The sequence below is a fragment of the Aquarana catesbeiana genome, linkage group LG05 (assembly GCF_042186555.1).
Source record: "Aquarana catesbeiana isolate 2022-GZ linkage group LG05, ASM4218655v1, whole genome shotgun sequence".
In the NCBI taxonomy this organism is placed as follows: domain Eukaryota; kingdom Metazoa; phylum Chordata; class Amphibia; order Anura; family Ranidae; genus Aquarana; species Aquarana catesbeiana.
Genome location: NC_133328.1, coordinates 568,804,591 through 568,829,842, shown reverse-complemented (window position 1 = coordinate 568,829,842; position 25,252 = coordinate 568,804,591). Strand labels below are relative to the sequence as shown.

At 39.7% G+C, this 25,252-nt stretch overlaps 1 protein-coding gene across 2 annotated transcripts in view; it reads right to left on the bottom strand.

The window, feature by feature from the left end:
- Positions 1 to 19,304: 19,304 nt before the first annotated feature.
- Positions 19,305 to 25,252, bottom strand: part of TP53INP1 (tumor protein p53 inducible nuclear protein 1) — a 33,440-nt gene continuing 27,492 nt past the window's right edge. For both annotated transcript variants that reach the window (XM_073631990.1, XM_073631989.1), the window contains exon 4: positions 19,305 to 22,536. In XM_073631990.1, coding sequence (XP_073488091.1) covers positions 22,275 to 22,536 — 262 coding nt within the window. In that variant the 3' untranslated portion in view covers positions 19,305 to 22,274. The remainder of the gene's footprint in view (positions 22,537 to 25,252) is intronic.

Here is a 25,252-nt window from a genome sequence, read left to right as displayed (position 1 = left end):
CCTTTAAACCTTATGATATAGTAACTACAGATGAAAATAAAATTCTTATACATAAACCTATGTAACTTTTTTATGTCAGACTAGATTTATTAGCACTCTTAACCCTAATTAGCCCAATAGCATTACAGATAAAAATGTTACACACTAGTTTTACTATGCTATTCACTTCCTATAAGATCATTTGGATGGATCTTTATGAAGAAGACTCCACTAGTAAGTGAAGGAAGGCATAGAATAGCTGACCATCAAAAATTCAAGAAACTGGTGAATGCTTCTGCCATTTAGCAGTTCCCAGTAGTAGTACACAATGCAGGGTGGAAAGTTGAGGCAGAAGCTTAATATATCTGTATCCCTGTAGCTGGTTGTGCGTTTTTCCCACACTGACTCCAGTCCTCCACAAGACGGAACTTCGTTTGTGCCATAAAACCATCTATAGGCTTAAGGGGACAGTTCTTCAATATGACACAGACCCAGCAGACTAGAGAAGACATGGAGGTCATCACTCTCGTCCGGGCCCAATAGGCACCAGAAATACTTGAGTTGTTTTGTATCTATGGGCTTTTAAAAAAAAAAAAATGAAAAAAATGTCAACTTGGCTTTAACTGACCTAACTAGTAAATCAAAAGTGGTTCTATTTCATGAACATTATGTCCCTACTGAACAAACTGAACTTGGCAAAAGCTCTATTATACATGTTATGCTTTTGTGTATCTACAAGTATTTCTTCAGAGTCAGCAGAAATTCACCTTGGAAACCTGAGCATTGTGAACATGATTGCACATTTGCTACTTTAGTGAAGGGGGGTTTCTTTCATTTAAATCTTAGAGTACAGATGTAGAAAATGGGGCCTAAGGAAATGCATCCAGTGCAGTTTTAGGCTGGTTTCACGCTATCTTTGCATGCGGCTCACAGCAGGGGTCCGGTGCGTCACCGTCACCGTTTCAGGTCCAATTGCAGTCTGAATTTTTGGCTGAATTCGGACCTGAAACAGACCAAAAAGGCGCACAGGGCTTCTGTGCAAATTCGCACCAGAGCCACAGCGGAGATGTAAGAGCCAGTCGAAATCTCCTGCTATTGTGAATTGGAACCCGCATCCAATTCACAATAGTGTGAATCCAGCCTTATAGTACTAGATTCTAGCAGGGATGCTCTGGAATCCCTCAGGCAATTGACAGTTTTACACCTAAAATTGAGCAGTTGCATTGGGTAACCATGTTTAAGCCAATGGAGTAGGATTGGGGGTATGGGCATGCTGTAGACACATCCTGCACTAGTAATTTAAAGGGAAACAGCTCACTGGTCAATGGGGTCGATTTACTAAAGGCAATAAAGACTGCACTTTGCAAAGTGCAGTTGCCCCAGAGCTTAGTAGAGAAGAAGCTCTGGTGACTTCCATCATCCAATCATTTGCAAGCAAGAATGCAGTTTTTTAAAAAATTTTCCTTGCACGTGATTGGATACACTTTGCAAAGCTAAGCCTTACCTCATTTACCAAGCTCTGGAGCAACTGCAATGTGCACCATCCATTTGCCTTTATTAAATCAACCTCTACATTTTATAGCCACTCTAAATTGCAATTTCCCCTTGTACACCTTTGCCAGCTGTGACAGAAGACATCCACTGGATATGAGTATCACTTGGACCAACAAAAAACTGCCATGTTGGGAGACCTTCAACTACATTTATGGGCACCTTAAAAGAGACACTGTCACCTGCCCATTCAGGGAAAAGCAACCATGTCTTTGCAAATGTTCCCCCATACGTGCAAGCGCCACGCTTGTTGGAGACTGCCACTAAGCCAAAAGCAGCAAGGGAGCAAGCTAACAAGGTCACCAAGGGTTAAGATACACCTGTTAAAATTAGTCAATTCAAATGTACCTAGTTTGCAGTAAGCCTCAGCAACAGAATAGTTATCCATAGTCTCTAACTGATATAACTCTTAATGAAACCGTAAAAAATTGAAATGTCCCAAACCACCTTCCCTAGCTAAAACATGTACATTTTGCTGCCCCTAATCACCCAAATACAACATCTTCATAGGCAGAGTAAAATGTATTGGTATGGTGGTACATGTGCAACAGGTTCAATGCTTAGGTTACTTTTGCCAAATTGGCACAGAAGCCACAGAAGTGTCATCTTCTGCAAACAGATGTTAGCTGTAAGCGGTTACAGAATTTAATACTTGCACCATTCGATAGATATCTGAAATGCTACTTTGTCAAAGTTGTGCTGTTTTTTTTTTTTAATTACAGTTCTTATTTAGCGAGAAAGCACTAAATTTTATCCCATCTCAAGAAGGAACTTTAAGCCTCATTTAATAAAGCCTAGAAGTAAAGTGTGCAGCAGGTCTTAACACACAGTTGTATAAGCACCCACATAACCCAGTGATAAAAGTGAGGTTTTTCATGTTTAGCTGAAGTTTCTATACATCTATACAAGCTGCAAGCATTGGGTACAGATGCAATTGGGGCCTAAATGAAGCCCCTACAGTTATATACAGGTACAGTGGTCAATTTTAATTGACCACCATTTAAGCAAAATAGTAAGATCAGGAATGGAAACAAATTGTAAGATTGCGATTTATAGCAACAATTCTGTGTATAGCGTCTAATGTTACAGAAGTATTCGGTGACCCCACTGTGCCTTGAAAAAAAAAAAAAAAACAGCATTTATCAGTAATACAACTAAAATAAAAAAAATTAAAAATTAAAAAAAAAACAATTATGAGCTGAATATTATATTTGACAAATGTATATAAAAACGGCATGCACTCTGTTATCCCTTTACATTTTATAACAGTACAGGCGGTCCCTGGGTTAAACAAGATAGGGTCTGTAAGTTTGTTCTTATGTTGAATTTGTAAGTCGGGACAGGTACATTTTTTAAGTGTAGCTCCAGCCCCAAATTTTTTTTTTTCTACAATTTTTTGGATAGCATAGGAAAGGGTTAACACCCCTGTAACATTTATTTCGCTGTCTGTGCCCTTGTTCAGAAGATTTCACCTCACTTTCTGTCCCAATGACAATTGGATTTTGAAAATTTTGGGTTGTTGTGGAAACAAGGATTGGTGATAAAGCTTCAGTGGAGACACCCTTTTCCCATGATGACGCTTACAGAATTTCCCTTCCTAGGGGTAGATTTCCTCTCACTTCCTGTTGTCTCCCTCCGCTTGAGTCGGATGTTTGTAACCTAGGGACCGCTTGTATATATAAAACTTGGGAGAGGCAAATTAAAAATTTCTAGTAATAAAAAAAAAAAAAAAAAAACCCCACCATGCACTGAAAGACACAATCAGAAAATATGTAAGTAGAAGAATGCTGTTTAAATCGCACAAAGTCACGACTTAAAAAAAAAATATATATATAAAATACATACATGTATATATACACACACATGCACTGTTTGGGGAGCGCACATTTTACACGCGGGCTTGATCTGAAATGTTGAGACTACATGTTCCATGTATTTTAGCATGCAGAACATGCAAATGCATAACCTAAATAACCTAAGGACATCTTGCAGCCTCAGTCTTCCTGCAGCCTGGCAACATGGTTTACCTGCAAGCCTTAAGGGCCTCTCAAGACAATAGTGAGCATGTGTGCCCTTAAGGACATCTCCTTGCAACCCAAGTCCCGTGATTTCCATCACGTTTGAACGGCACGTAACAATAGAGCCCCAGCTGGGAGGGCGCGTGTCAGGGTGCCCTCAAGGGAGACCATGCAAGCAGAGAAGCCACCTGCTAGGCAGAAATAAAGTACAGTGAATCTTCCCTGGCTTCAATTTGCTGCAAAGAAACGCTGCGCAAAAAAAAAAAAAAAAAACAGGACACAAGCAAAAAAAAAAAAAAAAAAAAAAAAAAAAAAGTTATGCTGCTCCATTTATTGTTTCTTATGGAGGGTTTGGGGGGGGGGGTGGAATCTCATTAAAAATGTAAGTAATGATGATTTTTTTTTTTTTCTCTAAATCAAGTATTAATGTGCAGTAACTTAGGGAAATGGCTCATACCAGCACATATGTGACCTTGCATCTTAGCCAGCTTACCATGTTTGTGTAAAAAGAGACCGAGGAGGGATAACATTAACAATGACACAGTTGCAGCATTACCTTTGGCCTATACTAGTAATACTTGGCTCCCACATTACAGGACAATTAAGCAATCTGCCTAATTTAGGATGCATTTTATTGAAATTAACATCTTTTGGGTCAATCGAAATCCAAATTGTAAAAAAAAATAAATAAAAAATATTTGAATGTGGTTGTGGGAAACAATTTTTAATTTTCTAAAATGTGATGCACTGGTTCAAACTTACTGACTACTAAACCAAGCATAATTGTGCAAATAGAATCCCTTTGCATATGGGAGAACTGTACAATCCACAACAAACAGATTGTCTAAATATAGTTAAAAAAAATACAATCAAAAAATACTAGAAACTTGGATTGTTAAAGACTTTCAACAGGTATAGAACTCTGATAATAATGTGACTTACAGAAATGAAGCACAGCATAACATTTTCCCTCCAATTCACTAGTCCTACAATCTTCCTAAAAGCATTTCAGGGGTTAAATACAAGGAGACATCACAGCAGCCTAATAGAGAAGTGCATAGTAATCAGCATGGCTAAGCATTATGTAAAGAAGCACTGTGTGACTCAGACAGCTGTCAGTGCCTCCTCCTCCACAGTCAGCCCAGCCGCCACCTATGAGTCCGGCTCATTAACAATGCAGGAGGCATTCACGATACTGACAGTTGGCAGGTGTCATACACAAATGACCGCCTGAAGAAAAGAAAATACACCCAAAAAGATTACATGCCATGAAAGGGGCACTTACTGAAATTTTTTGCCTAACAGACTCTTAAAATTAACTGACTTTTTTGTATTTTTTTCGCTCTTGTGCCAAGATTGTCAGAGAAATCCTACCCACTCAAAACTCCACCAATGAGATGTCTTGTGTCAAGAAGCTGGCTTTATAGGGTTTGGGACCTTGAATGCATAAAGCCTATAGCAAAAAAAAAAAAAAAAAAAAAAAAAAAAAGGAATGTAAAACTACAGGGCTCGTTTGACCATATGGGGCTCTGCCTGACATTGTTATGCACTCTCAGGAGCTTGTAGACAGAGTAGCAAGAGTCAGAGACCTTTCCTTCTTAACTCCGAATCTGAATATTCAGACACAAAAGGAACAAAAAAATACTTAGTCCAATGCTTACATCGCCAAACTCCAGTGATAACCGTTCTCAAAAATGTTCTGCATCTTCCAATTCTGGGAGTGTCTAAAACCTGTGCCCTCCTGCTGAGCTCAGTGGTTTCACCCATTAGCCCATCACTACAGGACACATTTGTGATATTGTTGTCAGCCAAAGGAACCACGATGTGCAGCAAGGGACTGGTCATCTAACAACTGGAAGATTGCCAGATCCTGAAGAGTCTTCAACAAGCTTGGCTCTTCAGGCTCATTCACACCATCAACCGATGCACCAATCCTGACACCTTGCACTATATACTTTTTTTCCCTAGAACTTTACTGAAACTGACATTTCATTCACTTCTATTCATTGCAGTAGCATTATAATGTGGTCGTTTGCATGGCATCACGCTGTACAGAATTTTTTTTTCAGGGCACATCACAGCAACACAGTGGTGTGAAATGACTATAGAAAATAAGGCAAATTATCTTGCCTTTGCATTGGGATTTTGCCAGGCAAGGCCACCCAGCACAGTCCAACGCAAAGCATGGGCAAGTATTAATGTGTTTTAATTTTTCTTGAATGGCTTTTTTTTTGCGGAAACCTAATATTTTTTAATTCTTACAAAAAATAAAGTTAATACTATTCCTCCTTTTTGGTTCGGAAATTCTTGATGCAGATACTAGGTCTCCACACCAGTATATGAACCTAATCTAATTCTAGCACAGTCATGACTATGTTCGTCATTCAGAAGCTTCAGTTTCAGTGCAGATGTTTTTTGTTCCTCTCCTCACTGCCATCTGCTTGGAAATATATGCTCAACAGGCCGCCCTATACAATCACACTCTATTCACAGGGAGGAGGGCTAAAATGGGACATTCAGAGGCAGATCTAAACACCCCACCGTGAGTCTTTGTGCATTTTACATATCTTTAATAATGAGCATGCACCAACAAGGCTATCTATGTTCATGGAGAAAGAAGCAAAGCAAATACTTTTGTCGACAAAAAAAAAATATTTTTAAATGATATTATATATTTAGTGTGAGAGGGTATGTAAATATATATATTTTTTTAATATTTATTTGATGAACTGTCAAAGCAGCTGAATGGCAATATTTCCAAAATGCTACACTTTAAATGAGACATGTAAATATAAGGATCTTCCTATGCATTGCTTTTAATATTAAAATGCACCATGGCAAAATTAGCAGAGCTCTTTTAATGCAGTGACATCTGATTTCAACACGACATTAAAATCTGCTTGTATCACGCTTGTCATTGTATAGATATGTTTTTAACCAAAGTGATCACATATGTCCCAAGATTATCTAATGATAGGGTCAGGTGGGCAGAACACATTGTGTATATAAGGTGTGTATAAGAACATGTGTTACCTTTAGCGCCGGTTCACATTAGAAGCGGCACGACACGACTGCCACAGCAACTTGCAAGACGACTTCTGTATAGAAGTCTATGCAAGTCACCCCCAAAGTAGTACAGGAACCTTTCTTCTAAGTCGGAGCGACGCACGGTTCCATTGTACAGAACGGGAGGCGACTTGTCAGGCGGCTAGGTCGCCTGACAAGTCGCCCCCGTGTGAACCGGCTCTGAGGCTTAATGTACACGGGACAGTTTAAAACCCTCTCCTGAACTATTTAACTTGACAGAGTAACCCATTTTTAAAAACGTTTGTTTTGCAAAGTTTTTTTTTTTTTTTAAATCACCAATAAAAACCACGGCTAAACACGAGTTATCGCGCTTACAATCGGTTACAGGCATTTGGCGTTTCAAATGCCTCTGAACAGCCGTCCTGAACGCATTTTTTTTTGCTTTCCAAAAAAGGCTTCTAAACTAAACTGCCTAGAAACGACTGAACGCCCAACTGCTCCTAAACGTCAGTTTACTAGCAGCAGTGTACATGAAGCCTAATGCCGCGTACACACGGTCGGACTTTGTCTACAAAAGTCCGACGGACAAAATACGGCTGACAATCCGATCGTGTGTGGGCTTCCCCGGACTTTCAGCTGACTTTTCCAGCCGCAAATCTGATGGACTTTAGATTTGAAACATGCTTCAAATCTTTACGTCGTAACTATGCCGGACCCAGAAATCCGCTCGTCTGTGTGCTAGTCCGACGGACAAAAACCCACGCTAGGGCAGCTATTGGCTACTGGCTATCAACTTCCTTATTTTAGTCCGGTGTACGTTATCATGTACGAATCCGTCGGACTTTTGTGTGATCGTATGTAGGCAAGTCCGTTCGTTAGAATGTCTGCCACAAGTCCGCCAAAAGTCCGTCGAAACCTGTCGGACAGGCTGTCGGGCTTTTGTAGCCGAAAAGTCCCACCGTGACAGGGTTAATTCAGATGGCAAACTGAGGTGGTTGCTGGCAAATATCAGCGATGCTCACTGATGGGCATGTACACAATGGGGTGGATTTACTAAAGCTGGAAAGTGCAAAACTTGGTGCAGCTCTACATAGAAACCAATCGCTGCCAGTTTTTTTTTTTTTTTTTTGTCAAATCTTATTTGAACAAGCTAAAGTTAGAAGCTGATTGGCTACCATGCACAGTTGCACCCGATTTTGCACTCTACAGTTTTGGTAAAGCAACCCCAATGCGTATGAACAGCCACAGCCAGCAACCTATACAAATCAGTGGCAGCTGCTACACCACTGTTTGTATTCAGGGCCAGTCAGATTCCTTATTTGCAAACAATTTGTGTCAAGGATGACATTTCTGGCCTCAGCTAATTGACATTATGCCGCTTCTAAATGCAGCGGCCGTCCCCCAAGATCACCCATCTGAATGGAATTGCTTTACAAAATCTGACCCAATTACCATTTTAAACTGTTCAAAGGCCCTAAAACCTTTTCAACAAATGCAATTTTTGCAAGTGTAAATTTTTTTTCACAACATAAACAGAAACCCAATTGCATTTAAAAATCACCATAAACATTACAATCTGATGGTACAATCAACCTTACATTTAACAAAGCTATAATATATTGACATACCTAAATGGTAGAACCATATAGACAGCCCAGTTTTTGCAGCATAAAATCTGAAAAGATGCCACAGGTAAATTTAACTTACACATTATACTTCCCTTTCTGGAGTTCTCCTGTAAGTAAATCAACCCATAATTATCTGACAAATTAGGATGCCTCATACCCTCATTTAGGTCCATTTGACATAAGGCCATTTTAAATGGCACCCCAACGCACCTTCAGAATGCACACCCATGAGTTGTGGTGCGCAGATTGCAGCAGGTACAATTCTTGATCCATTGTGGCACATTTGGCAACCCATTCATTTGAATAGGCTGCCTTAATGCAACGTGTGTTCACTCCGTGTAACCAAGTGCTATGAATGGGCCCTTATTGTTTTTCACCACTGCTGAATTCTTCATGACAAATGCTCAGCTGCCAGCTTTAAACTAGTAGATAAATCGCCCATCCGTGTGCAATGGCCATCTGTCAGATTTATGTCTGTTTAAGTAAACTAGACTTTCAACAGTTTCTTCATTCTATATAGAATCTATCTATCTATCCTGTATGTATGTCAAATATTATAAATGTGTATTGACGTTTGTAATGTTTGTTTTGACATTTCTCAAAATTTTCTGAGCAGGAACTAATCAATTTCCCCAATGTAATGATCACAAGATGGAGCATTACAGAGCTGTATGTGATGGGAAAAAAAAGAAAAGGGAAAGGAAAAGGAAAAGGAAAAGAAAAGAAAGAGGAAAGGAAAGTTTATAGTAAAAAGAGGCACTTTAGCGTGCAATTCATGGGCCTGCACATGAACCTTTTAGTCCATTTAGAAATAGATTGATGAGCAGGTCCATCTGGTTCCTTTTGCATTGAATTGTAACTGTAATGTTTGCCCGAACGTCGTAAAGCTCTGTGCAAACTGTTGGTGCTATATAGATCCTGTATATTAATAATAAATAGATCTAGACGCTAAAAAACCTTTATTATGACCTGGTATAACAAAAAGGCAACACATCCACTTAAAAGAAAAAGTGGCCAAGAGGTAAATCCACATCCCTCATCACATCCAAGCAATGGAATGATCTACTTAGGATGAACCAGGGTCCTAGGTCTCGGGACAACCTTGTCCTTATGTAAAAGCAAAAAGGGTCTCTTTACAGCACAATGCTTAAAACTCAGAATTCCTTCTGGTCGAAGTGATGGCCACAAGGAAGGCTACCTTACGAAATAGTAACATTGAGGCGATGTCACAAATAAGTTTAAAAAGGAAGGAGACACCAAGTGGGAAATTTACTAAAACTGCAGCACTTAGAATATTAGTCAGCTGTGCATGGTAGCCAGCCTCTAACTTCAGCTTGTTCATTTAAGCTTTGGCAATAAACCCTGGAAGACGATTGGTTTCTATGCACAGCTACACCAGATTTTGCACTCCAGTTCTAGGGCCCATTCACACTAGAAACTGCACATTTGTGTGTTTTTTCCTTGCAAAGATACATGTATTTGATGTGTTTTTCTATCTGCCTTTGTCCTGTGAAGTCACTTCTTTCCATGAGCATCTGTGTGAATTGTGATGTGTTGCAGTGCATTTGCGTATGTTTTGCACGTTTATGGCACAGAAAAATGCAGCACGCTCTACCTATTGACTGCACTGCAATAACCAGATCACCAGAATCTGCGAACCCTGAGGAACCTCACACCTTGAGGCATGGTGCTGGTGACCAAAGGCAGGAGCCATTTTCCTGCTCTTGAGTGCGGGAAATTTTTTCATTCTAAATCAGGTCTTTCTTCACACAGAAGATGCGAGTGACAGGCTCCATTAGGTGTTCAGAGTGTGGAAAATAGAATCAAATCACACAGGAGTGAAAACTTTCCTGCTCCAAGTACAGGAAGAGTTTCTCAAAAAGGCATAGTCTACTGGGGCATTAGACATTTCAAACAGGAGATGTCCCATGTGTGTTTTGAGTGCAGGAACAGTTGCCCACAAAAATCAGATCTGGTCAGACCTCTGAGGTCCCACACAGGTGAAAAGCCTATTCCTGTTCTGAGTGTGGGAAATGTTTTGTGGATAAAATCCCACCTTCATGTGCATCAGATACCATTCTTGGTATCTATCGGCCTCATTCTTGTCCAGAGCACAGGAAAAAGTTTTGCAGTGAAGTACCACCTCACAGTCCATCTAAGAAGACACACTGGGGAGAAGCCATATGCCTGTCCTGAGTGCCGGAAATGTTTTTCAGAACAATGCAAGCTAACCAGACAGATTTTACATGGGTATAAGCAATATTTAAAAAGGAGTACAGCTCATTTGGCTGTACTTCTGTGGATCACAGGAGTGCAGTTCGTTCTGCATTACTATATGACCCATTTTCACCAGAGAGCGGGCTGAAATCTGCTCTCGGCTGATGTCACAGAACTCGGTCCAGGCTTTGCGTCATTGTGACCAGAGTCGGGATCCGCCAGATCCCTGGACCGAATCCCGGCTCAGAGCAAACCGCTGAGAGCCTGAGCCGGCTGCCCCCTCCACAGCTCAGCATGCCAGTGAGCAAGGAGGGAGCAGAGAGCTGTGACTGACAGTCAGCAGTTCTCTGCTCATGGAGCTGTGAGAACCGAGTGATCGGTGGTGTTCGATCGCTCGGTTCTCAGTGTAGAGGCACCGGGTCCGATGCTGCATCGACCTAGGCAAGTATAAATTAAAAAAAATGAAACCCATACCTCTTATCTGCAGGAATATTTTCCTGCGTAACCACAATGTGCCAATTAACACAGATTTCACACTGGCGGACAGATTTATTCATGATCTGATTGTACAAAATGTTTTCTAAATAAACCCGATCTTCATGTACGCCTCACAAACCACATGGTAAGGGTACAGAATGAGAATGGAGGTAAAACACACATGGATGGAAAAGTTCAAAGTGCAGGAAATGCTTCAACATTAAAAGGTGGATCGCATGAATGTCCACTCAAGTTCTGAGTGTGGGAAAGGCTTCACAGAGCATTTGGCAACGACCGAATCCAAACAACTCACTTCTTGTCCAGAGTGTAGAAGAGTTTTGTGTCCAGAGTTTTACTTTTGTGTCCAGAGTGTGGGAAAGGTTTTGCACATAGATCAAAACTTGTACAAAAATATCACATGGATGAAAAGTTGTATTTGTGCCCTGAGCACAGGAAAAGCTTTGTAGTTAAATTCCACCTAACAGTATGTGAAAGATCAAACACTGGGGAGTAGAGATGACCTCAGATGTGTTTGAGTCCTGGTCTGGGCCTGCTTGGGCAGGCCCCTTCATTGGGCTGTCGCTGTGCTGGTCGTTTGCAGCCTGGGCATTCCGTGCCCTGCAGCTGCACATTTACACACCTTCTGAGTGGAAAGTTCCCCAGTTTGTTCGCGTGGGTTCGGACTGGGATCTGGATGCTGACAAGTTTAATTATTCACATTTGTGTTGTTACTTTATTGATTCTCCAACATGAGAGGCCGTTTGGTCTACAAGGTTTTTCACCAAAAACTGCCTTTTAATTAATGTGTTCTGGGCCTCCCATGGGACATTTAGTACTTTTGTCCCATAGTCCTGGGTGCTGTGTGGGGCTGGCTGTTGAGATGAGTGGGGGGACCTCCCTCCATGGCCATCGGGCAGTGTGGCTGGCAGGGTAATGGGCGCTTTGAAGTGCTGTGAAGGCCCAGCCAAGCCATGTTATTGCCTTGTTTTTCAGGTAGTGCTGTTAGATCTGTTTTCCGGAATACTCATTGTTTCCCAGGTTATATCAGTGATTATGCCAAATGTTTTCTGTTCCCATGTTCACTTTACCCAATAAAAGAACAAATACTGCAAAAACACAACACACCAGTACAGAATATGTAATCTTTCATAGGGCATGGGCAGAAGGGGCACGAACAGTTCAGTATGATATTCAACCCAAACATATAACCTTACCTGAGTTACGCAGAAGTCACACTAAAGGCTAGGAGGCTAGATTAGCATTTGCCCCATGCTTCTGCTAAAGAGTGCCCATATTTGCATATTTAATTAAAGGCACTGCAGCCTCAAGGCTTCAGAAAAGCACCAGCTTAGTGAAAACGTAAGTGGTAACAAGCAGCGGTATATCTATAACTCCATCCACACAGTATATTATAGATTATCCTAGAACCGCCATAATCCTGCAAATTAAATTATGAAACCTCAGTTTATAATGGCAAGGATTTCTATCTGCTGCAATATATATATTAAACAAAAAAAAAAAAAAAAAAAAAAAACACACATTTATAAAAGGCCAGGTACATAAAAACCATTTGAAAAACGTAGGCGCAAATTTAAGAAAATCAGTGGAGTAAGAAATGGCTTCTGCATCACCTTGCTTTTCTAAAAACCTTTACATTTTTTACTTTTACCCCCATTTCTAATAAAGCATAACAACTTTTTTGGCGAAGTATTGAAAAAAAAAAAAAAATAAATAAATCTACGAGGAAAGGGCCTCTTCTGCATCTATACAATATTAGCTATGTTTTAACCTAAAAAAAATAAAATTAAAAAAAAAAATCAATATTAGTTATGTTTTGAATGCTGTAAATTACAGGCGGGAAAAAAAAATATGTCTTTAAAGATTTCTGAAACCCATCTACAAAATAGATTTCATTAGATTATCTTCACCCTTGTGTAGCTATAGAATAACTGAATAGCGCAATTGCTCACCGCAGTTTTATAAATATATTGCAAAGCAGTGAGAATATATGTTTGTGGCAATAGATCATTGTTGACCTTTTTTTAAATAGGCCCCTTAGAGACAGTGATGTACAATAAGCAGTCTCTGTGATAACAGCTTCTCATTCTATTCAAGTAAACAGGAAGGAAAGAGACATCTATGCCCAGGGACAAATTTGGCACCGCACAGTTGATAAAACAAAACAAAAAAAAAAAAAAAATTAGTATCACACCAATCAACAGTCTACTAACTACACAGACACTAGAAAACATCAAGCCTATAATAGCAAATATAAAAAGTTCCACATAGGGCACACACAACATGTAGATATTTAAACAGTTCTTACCAGAAGTACTACTTCACTTGAATGCTTGGATGAAAATTGTTTTACCCCTGAGAACAATTGCTTGCCCGATATATTTACAGACATAAATAATGGTGGCACTAAAGCATTAGGAAGTACTAGAAACTGTAGCCTTGGTTTTAAAAGGCTTAACTGAGAAAGGCCAGCAGAACATGCATAACCCCAAAATAAGCTTTACTTTAGTGATGGTACAGATTGCTGACAGCACAAGAAAATGGCGAAAGAAGGTCACAACTTGCAGTGGAACACAGACAGCAGAGGGCTTCATAAATGAGGGCCCCCCCATAAACAAGTTAATAGAGTCTTCTGTACTCTGTAGGCTTTAGTGTAACAGCACTGCCTGCATATCCAACAGAAAACATTTTATCCTTTTGATTATTATTATTATTATTATTAGTCGATTTGCTTCAGCCCTTAACCAAGAGCTGGATACGTCACCGGTGCCAAGTAGACCACACATCTATAAAAATAAAAATTACCGATGGTGTTTTTGTTTCCCTAACTCCTTAAAAAAATGCCCATTACCATATAAATTGGATGACTTGCACAGCTTTCTGCCACTGCCATATAACCAACAGGTATACATTAACAGGTTACACAAAAATCCCATATACTTAACATGCAAAATAGAAAAAAACGAAAACTGTTACCCTAAAAGAATTGTACACCAGGTCGCCCTATACAAATACCCTAATGTGGATTAAGATCAAAATACAGGTGGCCACAAAATATGAGAAAGCAAGCGTGAGAGAGCGATGAAATGCAGCACTGCATCTGAAATGCACATTAGGAGCAGTTTATAAAAAAAAAATTGTAAGTTTATAAATGGGAGGCCTATAATAGCATTGCCGAGAGCTCTTTGCTGTCCTCTGCTTCCACCTCCAGCTTTTTGCTTATTAGAATAATTCAGTGACTAGCATAGTATCTGGCAGTGACTGTCCGCCTTATGTCAGCGGCACAGAACAGGAAGCATGATACTTTGCACCTTTTCCAAGAAGAGGCAATACGAGGCACTTGTTAGGAGGTGGAGCTCCGATCCCTTGGCAGTGCAAGGGTTCAATATGTTCATTTTGCCTGAAGGTCCCCCAGTATCCTTATGTACATTGCAGGGCTATTGGCCTACTGGTAACCTACTGGTACTGCATTGTACTTGATGATGTCAGAACGCCAGAGCAGGTCGCATAACGTGGAAGTAGTATAGAGGGGTTAGGAATTAGATAAGTAAAGTCCTTTTTCCTGGTACCCTAGGCATAAACAAGGACTTAGCCCTTGCAGTGCAGGAGTCCCACTGCAAGGGAGGGTTCCCCTCCCCCATCCCACTGTCAGCAAACATTGAAAACTCCACTGGGTTGCTACCTCGTGCAGATAGACTTAGCCCACCGCACAATTACCCATGCACATCATCTGTTATAAGAGCACCTTCATGTTTTCTGGAGCACTCACAGCCTTTTACAGCACAACTGAGATTTGACATGAGAGGCCATTATAAAAGGTCACCCTGATTTTACAATATTTGTTCCCTGATACGGTCAACAGGAATTATGTTTATTCTGCATGCCTAAATTCCTTCCTATGGTAAGTGTTTTACAAACGAATGAGATAACTGTACTCATAACAGATATCATGACTGTCTATTCACCAAATAGTTTATTACAGCACAGATCTCTTTACCAGTCTCCTTAAAAGCAAGAATAAAGTCCTGCATGAAAATATGTGGCAGGGAAAGAATGATAACACACATACATTTTATATATGTATAGGAAATACACATATTGTACATTTCATACACAACTGTAGTTTGGACTGATCAGTTGCCAAAAACCATTACTATAACATAACTATTCATCAAATTATCCGGACACATAAAATATTTGTATTTTTGTTTGTATTTTATAACTTTTTTTTATCATAGGATAAGGACCACCATGCCCTAAAAACATTTTTGCATCTACAACCAAGACTTTACAAAGCTTTAACTTAAAACCTACTACAACCAAAACTATTCAAAAGTTAATACTAGGCGAGGACAAAGACTGACTGACTAAACTTCAGGCCATTGCAGTATAGGCAATTCATCATACTTTCTAAGCATAGCAATGTTCATATTACAGCTATTACCAAACAATGGAACTATAGATCTATATGAACACACTCCTAAAGTCTCACAGTACCAGCCCAATCTGATCTGCCAGTACACATATACACACATGCACAAGCCTAGGACTTCCCTCAACAATGAACATCCTGCAGATACAATGTGTAGGCTGTGTCTATAGCTTCCCAATAAACCTAAATTAAATTCCAAGATTCATTTTAGAATTTGACATAAAAGATGGGAGTTGTAGATGCCCCACAATCTGTGGCTCTATAACGCACATTTTAAGCAGCTCATTTGGTTTAGAGATGGAGCCACCCCCTCCTGTATATTGTATTCAAGTAATGCATAATTGAGAGGCCTGGCAGATAGAGGAGCATCCATGCCTGCTCTCAATATAATGCTTTTTAAGTGACCATGGGAGAACAAACTGAATCATTAAAAGAAATTTTTATTTATCCTTTGAAACTGTAAAATGGACTTCCACAGGCTGTCTGTTTCTAGACAAGCGGAGCAACATTTCAAATTTGCCATGGATTTAAAGCGGAACTTCACCCAAAAGCAGAAGTTCTGTTATTCCTGCTCCTCTCCCCCTTCACATTTGCAATGGGAACCTGGTTCTGAGAGGTACCCGCTTCCCCATAGCAATCTGAGCCAAAATTTGGTTTGCCTCCTTCCCCTGCAGCCTTCTGTCAAAGAAGGCTGCAGGGGAAGCAGGGGAGCCAAAATTCGACCATGTCACAGGTCCCAGAAAGCTGCGGGAGTAATCAGATAGCACAGCACAGCTCGCGCATGTGCAGTGTGAAGCCGCAACCTGGCTGCTTACAGCCGGTGAAGAGGGTGCGGCTGGGTGAGGACACCGCTGGATCAGGTGAGTGACTGTTAATTAAAAGTCAGCAGCTACAGTTTTTGTAGCTGCTGACTTATTTCAAAGATGCCTGAAATACCTCTTTAATGCAGAGAGGGAGTCCACAGATAAATTATTTTGACAGATCACATCAAGTTCTTCCTTCTACTTTTTTTGGTAGAATAAACACTTAGGCTGATGCAGTTAAATGGATTAGCAAGTATATAAAACATCTTAAAACAAATTATACTGTATAGGGCAATCAAAACGATAAAAGATCCTAACAAGTATGTGGGTGTGAAGTGGCACATCAAAACGATCTTCAGACCATGCCCAATGGCACATAGTCCCTAACCAACACTTGGGACTCCCTGGTGGAAGTGTTGGAAGCCCAAAAAGTAGAAGACTGCTATAGTTAAAATTGTTTGGGCCCTGTGGAGAAACTCCCACACGGTACCCCCTGCCTGTTGTCAGACATTACTTAAAGTGGAACTCTACTCCTCCAAAAAAAAAAAAAAAATGTGCATATATACACACTTCTGTTTAAAGCATCATTAACGTGAACAATTTAGCACCTGAGTCTTGCTGTATAGGCACGAGGCCTATAAAACACTATAAATGAACATTTAGGTGCTTGTAAAAAATGTAATTAGATTTTCATTAACTAAAAACCATTAAAGGCCCCGTTTAGATTTTTTCCACGTTCCTACGTGTCGCACGCCGGGAAACCCATTCCCTTCAATTGGCTGCCCTATGCATGTCTGTTGCCCAAAAAAACCTTCTGCTCCTTTTTGGTCAGTGAGCTTTCTGTGATTTTTAAAAGGTGAGTGACAGAATTGCAGCAAAATCTCATCACGTTTAAGGTTTCATTAGGAATTAAGGCACCCAAATGTGCGTTGCGCACTTTACAGTGACTTGGAATCGTTGCCAAAATCACGGCTGGCGATTCCAAACCTCCAATGGTGAATGGGGCCTGATGGGTATATTTGAAGGCCACACACATTTTTGTGGAGTTCCACATTGATCATGTACAGACTGCATAAGATTTAAAAGAAAAGGCAGTAAGCAATACTGTTGGTGACACTGTTACAGGTACTGACCATCAGTAACCACTAAGGTCTGTTCAGATATGACAATCTCCCACTTCACAACAAGCCTAGCAAGTGGGTAGTAAGGATTTGTCTTAGGGCTGGTAGACTGACTGTACCAATCTTAGGAGACTTGTCTTCACCAGTGCACTAAGCTCTGTTCAACACAAAGTTAATATAGCTCCGTTCCACTGCATACGGAACATACATGAGCATTGAGAAACAACCCTGAATGGAAGGCACCTGGCTGCATAAAACTGGATGTACATGACCAGCACTGAATGAGCCTTTGCAGAATAAAACCTTAAATGGTTCACCGTGCTGTAAGGAATGAAGCCCAGTGTGAACAATTATTGGTCAGACTCTCCTATAATGAGCACAAGCTCATAACCAGCTCTTGACAAATGTAACTAAATACAAGATAAAAAAAAAATTATTTTTTCCACCCAAGATTACTTGGGGCAAAGCAGATAGCGAGCGGTTGCTGGGTCTGGTCCTGTCCTCATTTGCATGCAATAAATAAGCATAGAGGAACAAGTTAAATCAAAAATCACACAATATAATGCCTCATATTATACGCCTTATATAGAATTAAATAGATGGAATATGACAATGTATTAAATAAATATAAAACTGATTTGTGGTGAAAATAGTTCTATAAAGTGCTGAAATGTTTGTGTACAGAAATCTTTAAAAGTCAACCCTTTCTTAAAAACATCCTTAAGATGTGAGTTGTCTGGCTACTATGCTGATCCACTGGCCTGAAACAAATATGCAGATCAGAAAAGTCAGAAATCCTTCCCTCTTGTTCCAGGTCTGTGACCAAGTTTTGAAGCCAGTAGATTAGCATGACAGCCAGGGAGCTATCATTTGTAGAATGAGATCTAATGGCAGCCCCTATTGTTTCTTTCAGGAAAGGTTCCTCTTATTTTTGACCACTGCTGCAGATGCCTGTATGAAACATTGGTAGGTCAAGTTTTCCTTCAAAATCACCACTCCTAGATTACAGCTCCTATATGTCAAACGTGCTACCGCAAACAAACAAAAGAAAAACTATTCCAATAGTGAACCAAAACAAAAATGGAGCAGGGTTTTCTTTCGGTTAGTTACAAGAGGGGTGAAACCTCAACATTGCAACAGGGAGGTGACTGAAGCAGGGGGTAAAAGTGGTTGCAAACCTCAGACATAAAATATGAACAAAAGCATACCCCTCTATAGTGTGTCAATTAAGAGCACTAAAGGGGGTTATTTACTAAAGCTAAAGCGTGCAAAAATAGTCACAATTCTGCAGAGAAACCAATCAGCTTCTAACCACAGCTTGTTCAATTAAGCTTTAGCAATAAAACCTGGAAGCGGATTGGTTTCTCTGCAGAATTTTGAATAATTTTGCACTCTCTAGGTTTAGTAAATAAACCCTTAAGTTTCATTTCCGTCTGCTGCTTTGTTCCTCTGCTATCTGTATAAGTCGTTTCTGACAAGTTTTCCTGACACCAAGAGAAAAATGGTGACAGTGGACGGATCTCCAGCTGATTGACAGCCTTAGCTCTGTTCCTGTAAGCTGTGTGGTGAAGGATGTGTCCCTTCACTCCAATCTGCTCTCAGAGCTCTGCAGAGTGAAACTTCAGCTTTTTGCCCCCTTTTTTGACAACTCAGATAAACTTTATAAATTCAGCACTTCCAACGGATGTAGAGAAGAGAAGACTGCAGGTAGACAGATACTACTTATATAGGAGGATTTGTTTAATCTCTGTGTATCACCTGAGAATAGTCCCTTCACTGTGTATATGTAAAGGATTACAACCACTTACAAAAAAAAAAAATCACAACACTGTCAGTCGGGATTTTCAAAAGGCTTTCCATTAAATATGTAAAGGAAAGCGATGCAGCCCACGAGTTGTTCATTGGTGATGTATACAACTGGATTTAAAATCTGTATAAAATCATAACTTACAGATCTAGGTCAACAAGTGGATGGTAACATTCTTAAAATAATGTACAGTCTATGACTATATAAATATCCAAATACATATGAATTCATGTTTTTTTTTTTTATTAAGGCATCCAGTAAAGTAAAAAAAATGCCTTGAAAAATATATTATGCTGTAAACCATGTTTTAAATATTTTGCTTTAACAGAAATAAAGTTTGCAAATGCTCCAGTGGAATAATGTGGTAAGCTTAAGAGATATACACCATACATTAAGGACTTAAGAATGCCACGCTAAGGGGCATAATTATAAAAAAAAACGGTGAATCTGATATTCGCCAAATAATTACTGCACATGTATGTTCATGGTATATGTGTTGTACATGACAGTGATTGATTCACAACTAGTTAATGTCTGGTAAAAGTCACATTTATTGCTTTATAAATATGCCCAAGTGTTGAAAGTTAGAGATTTAGTGAGACAGATAATCTCCCTATTAGAGTGTCCCAGTATAAAGGAAAAGAAACCTGCAGGAATAACTGTATAAAAAAAGTTTAGGCGTAACTGTCTAATATTCAGTTTTACAATACTGTATATACTGGATCTATACATGTACAGTATTTATATACAATGCCCACAGTTTAAAAACCGGCACAAGGGTAAGCCCAGCTTGTTTGAAAGGCATACACACAAATGAAAAAAGGTCTGAAAGTCCATATGAGCATTTTGCATTGGTAGTGAAGTAAAAAAAAAAAAAAAAAAAAAAAAAAAACACAAACATTGAAAGATCTCACAAAGCCACTTTAGAATTGTAACATCATATTGGAAAAAAAAAGGTTGATCTTTGTGGACTGTTTACAACATATAAACTAGATTTATAAAGGTAGCTAAGGCTATAGGGTAACTAAAGGCAAAACTTTATTAGTTTTGGATAGATTGGAGAGGGATTAGAACACCTATCAATTTTTATTGCTGTCTGTGTCCCCATTAGGGAGATTCACCCTTTCTACTTGTCATGTTTACCATTATCATTGAAAAAGTGAAGTGAAAGAAAATCCCAAATTTTGGGTTGTCCCCAGTAAAGTAATAGAGGGGAAATCTTCCAATGGGGACACTAGTTCTGATTACCTGGGGGGGGGGGGGGGGCAAGGGATATCCTTATTTGTAGGAATTTCCTCTTACTTCCTGTTTTGACTATAGAAAAGGGAGTGAAGGTAGATATCCCCAATGGGACACAGATGGCAAAAAAACGATAGGGGTTATAACCCTCCCTTACTCCAACAAATAAAAGTTTTGCCTATAGGTTTTTAATTATATCAGCCAAAGTTTAGAATTTCTCAAAGCCAAGTCATTCAATGGTTTCATTGGTAGGACTCCCTCTAGCAACATCATCACCTTCCTGAAGGTCTGGCCTCAGTGTAGGCACACCGTTTGTACTTCACGCTAAAGGCCAGCTCTATCCACAAATATTCTTCAGTTTTGTATAGTTACAGGTATGTTAAATTACATATTGGCGTCTCATATCTCATGGGCTCTCCTGCAGTGAAATAGTTAGAATTTAAATTTATTTTTGAATTCCAAAAGACATGGATTCTTCACAATGAATAAACGTGTGTATCCAGCAATACGAGAAAAACCATAATGTGGCCTTAAAGTGGACTGGAGTTTAAGAAGTGAAGCTTTCCAATGTTACTCAGGAATATCTAGAATATTTACTGTGCAGAATCTGAACCCTTAAACCATTTGTCTTGAATTCATCCCGAAAATAACTTTGCACTTTGTGCCCTGAGCTTTTTTTTTTTTTTTTTTTGCAGGCGAGATCTAAGGCACTACTTCCTGTGGCTGCTTATCTCAAGAGATTTGATGTTAATACTGTGCTAATTACAGTTCTCTATGCTGGAGAGGAACCGTATCAGGACTGGCCATGCAAGGATCTCCCAGTTTCTATTCTACCAGCAGATCTGTGCTTTATGCACCTTTAATGCTGTGTATTGATCATTACCCCCACCAGTCGAGGGAAGTACTGACAGACGGAAGCAAAGCCCTACCAATAATGTTCAGAACAAGGCATAAACTGTTCAGATTAGGCACAGCTTCCACAATACAACTCTTCTTTAAGGAAGGAGACAGAAACACAATATTTCTGCGGGAAAATATTACTGCTGTTGCCCAGAGAAATTAGGAAGACAGGCAAGTCAACCTACCTGTAACCATGCAAATAATTAACTTGGCCTTTTGATGATAGGTATATTCCAAAAATAAGCTTTTTAAACACATCCATACAAAAAAAATTAAAAAAACAAAACAAAACAAACGCAATCAATATTGAAATTTCTACTGACTGACCAAAAATGATACAATAATTTTAACCGTGAAACCTTTTGGACAAAGGAAATCTGAGTTTTCGCCTGCAATCTCAATTTTCACTGGCAGAACAAAACTCAACCCATTGTAGCCCAAAACCTGTTAGGCACAAAATGACTGGGAGCGACTCCAAACATCATACAGAGATCCATGCAATCACTAAAAAGGTGGCATCCACTCACTTATTAGATGCCTGAAAAATTACCATTTGACTTTTCAAATTGCTGCAATCCTATGTGATCTATTGTGGCCAATCTTCAGCCACTTTTCTAACAATGGCTAAAGTTCTTAAAAAATATAAGAACATTATCACAAAAATCTACAATCAATTTGCGTGATCTTAACTCATGTGACTGCAAATCACCAAGGAGGCACCTGTGTAGTTTGGGTCTTGCTAATATACAATAGAACGAATAATTGCCTTTGACAAAACAAAAGCAAACCATAAGGTTTTAGACATCACCCTTAGTTTGCTGGTAACACTTTTCCCCCCAGATCACTCATTATAATGTTAAACTTTTATGGAAACAATGCTTTATCACTGCAGGATTCCATTTTGAATTGCTACAGTATATGCTGAGAGAGTAGAACAGAGCTAGCACAAGGTACAGCACTGAGTGAACTAATGGAGCTCTGTGATGCTTTCTCCATACTCCAATAATTAGCCTTTTTTTTTTTTGTTTTTGGTGAAGGATGAAAAGAATGAAACCATTCAACACTTATAATTGTACCGACGCTGACAAGGCTGGTGAACAAGGATACCGCTGTGCTTGATATGATGTGAATGGCAACCTCGAATGAGGTTTTGGCGTCTAAGGCTTTTCCGGTTCAGAAGAGGTTTTTTTTCCAACTGCTGCTTTGAAAGCTTGGTGTAGTGCAATGTCTTAGCCTGCTCCAGACAGTGTGTGCGAGCTGCAAGAGTAGCAACATAACAATGGACACGGTGGCCCATATTTGAAAGTTCTGCATCAGACCTGAAAAAAAAGAAAGAAGAATTGTGAATTGGTCCCATTGCCCTACTCCCTTTTCTGATAATGTACCCTGAAAAAAATAGCCTTTTTGCTATTTGAGTTAGGTTAAAAACCAGGCCTTTTCCTACCATAAGATAAGGCAAGTTTGCTGTCTCAGGAAGCATGTTCTCCCTGTGCCTGCGTGGGTTTCCTCCGGGTACTCCGGTTTCCTCCCACACTCCAAAGACATGCTGGTAGGTTAATTGGATCCTGTCTAAAATTGTCCCTAGTATGTATGAATGTGAGTTAGGGACCTTAGATTGTAAGCTCCTTGAGGGTAGGGACTGATGTGAATGTACAATGTATATGTAAAGCGCTGCGTAAATTGACGGCGCTATATAAATACTTGAAATAAATAAATAAATAATACTCTTTGCTGTGCGGATATTTACTCAACTAAGTTTATCTAGGGCTCATTTACGACTGCAACACACATTAAAGCGCCTACCGCGCCTAAAGCGCCTTTGATGTTTTTGCAACGCTTTTTTAGGCTTTGATGAAGCTTGGCAGATACCCTGTGTGTGGATCTCTCATACCTGCAATTTCTCCAAAACAAAGCGAAGCTAAAGTTTTACACCACAGTGGTGTAGTGGGTAGCACTCTCGCCTAGCAGTAAAAAAGGGTCGCTGGATCAAATCTGCGCCTGCGTGGGTTTCCTCCGGGTACTCCGGTTTCCTCCCACACTCCAAAGACATGCTGGTAGGTTAATTGGCTTCTGTCTAAAATTGGCCCTAGTACATGAATGGGAGTCAGGGACCTTAGATTGTAAGCTCCTTGAGGGTAGGGAGCTATGTGAATGTACAATGTATATGTAAAGCTCTGCGTAAATTGACAGCGCTATACAAGTACCTTAAATAATAATAATAAAGTTGGATTAAAGCCTCTCAAAAGCTTCAGGTGCTTCAAGCGAGCTTTGTCATAGACTTTTATGGAGGCTTTGAAGACGCTTTGAAGCACCACTAAAGCAACATGGAGTATCATTTGTTAAGCAACACAAATGCAAGGTGTAAACAGGACTGTAAGCCAACCATTTTATTTAGTGACAGGGGCTTTTAATGGCATTCAGAGAGCTTTAACAAAGCGTGTCTAAAGCCATGTTTGAAGCAAGTGTAAACAGGCCCAATGAACTGGTTCTGTAATGGTAGATGTTTTGTAGCTTGTCTAGGCCACTTCTTCAAATTCTAATAAAGGTCAGACAATACCCTAGCATTTATATCCGAACAAGTAGCTCCAACACCTTGATCCAATTACCATAGAAAGGAACAAGTTGTCTAACTCAAAATAAATATATTTTTTGGCTGGTTTGATAAACGGCACATGGAGCCAAGAGCTTGTTCAGTAACCCGATCAAAACTCAATTTTGCTAAAGATTACAGCAACATGGGTTTCAATAAATCCTATGGGTGCTGCCTTTTTCCAATCAGCACTTCGCTTCTTTCATGCTTTAGGTTTGGTGCATTTGCTACCTGCTGACACACCCAACTTGTTTACCTTTACCAATAAATGTGGTAAAAGGCAGGCCCTTATACTACATAGTTGTTGGCAAATGTAAACAAGATTATACAGATTGTAACTGGTTTGGCCACCTTTAAGTTCCATTTCTATTAACATAACAGTCGAGAAGCGAATTTCCTTTGCAACTTGGAATTGATTGCACACAAGTCTGTTACCTCTCCTACAGATGTACATTGTAAAAACAAACAAAAAAAAAGATGAACATATAAAAGAGAACCTTTACATGGGGAAAAAAAGAGTGCTGCCATTGGTCTGCATACGCTACTTGTCTGGTGGTCTCTGGTTTTAATACTTGGCTGACCTGGTACAAGTATGCAGCAAAACTTGGCAATCCTTTCTGAATCCTCCCTTTAGACATCAAATAATTGCCCAATGTGGATAAATTTCAATTGAACAGATTTTCACAGATTTTCACAGATTACTGGAAGGGCTTCAATGGGCTCTTTACAGAATAAAATACATTACCTCACAAAAAAGCGAGTACATCCCTCACATTTTTGTAAATATGTTATTATATATTTTTTTATGTGAGAACACTGAAGAAATGACACTTTGCTACAAAGTAGTGAGTGTACAGCTTGTAAAAACCGCTGCCAAAAGTGAGCACACCCCTAATGCCCCGTACACACGGTTGGATTTTCCAACGGAAAATGTGTGATAGGACCTGGTTGTCGGAAATTCCGACCGTGTGTAGGCTCCATCACACATTTTCCATCTGATTTTCCGACACACACAAAGTTTGAGAGCAGGATATAAAATTTTCCGACAACAAAATCCGTTGTCGGAATTTCCGATCGTGTGTACACAAATCCGACGCACAAAGTGCCACGCATGCTCAGAATAAAGAGATGAAAGCTATTGGCTACTGCCCCGTTTATAGTCCTGATGTACGTGTTTTACGTCACCCGCGTTCAGAATGATCGGATTTTCCAACAACTTTGTGTGATCGTGTGTATGCAAGACAAGTTTGAGCCAAAACCTAGGATTTTGTTCTCTGGATGTCCGATCAATGTCTGACCGCGTGTATAGGGCATAAGTGTAAATGTCCAAATTGGGCCCAAAGTGTCAATATTTTGTGTGGCTATTATTTTCCAGCACTGCCTTAACCCTCTTGGGCATGGAGTTCACCAGAGCTTCACAGGTTGCCACTGGAGTCCTCTTCCAC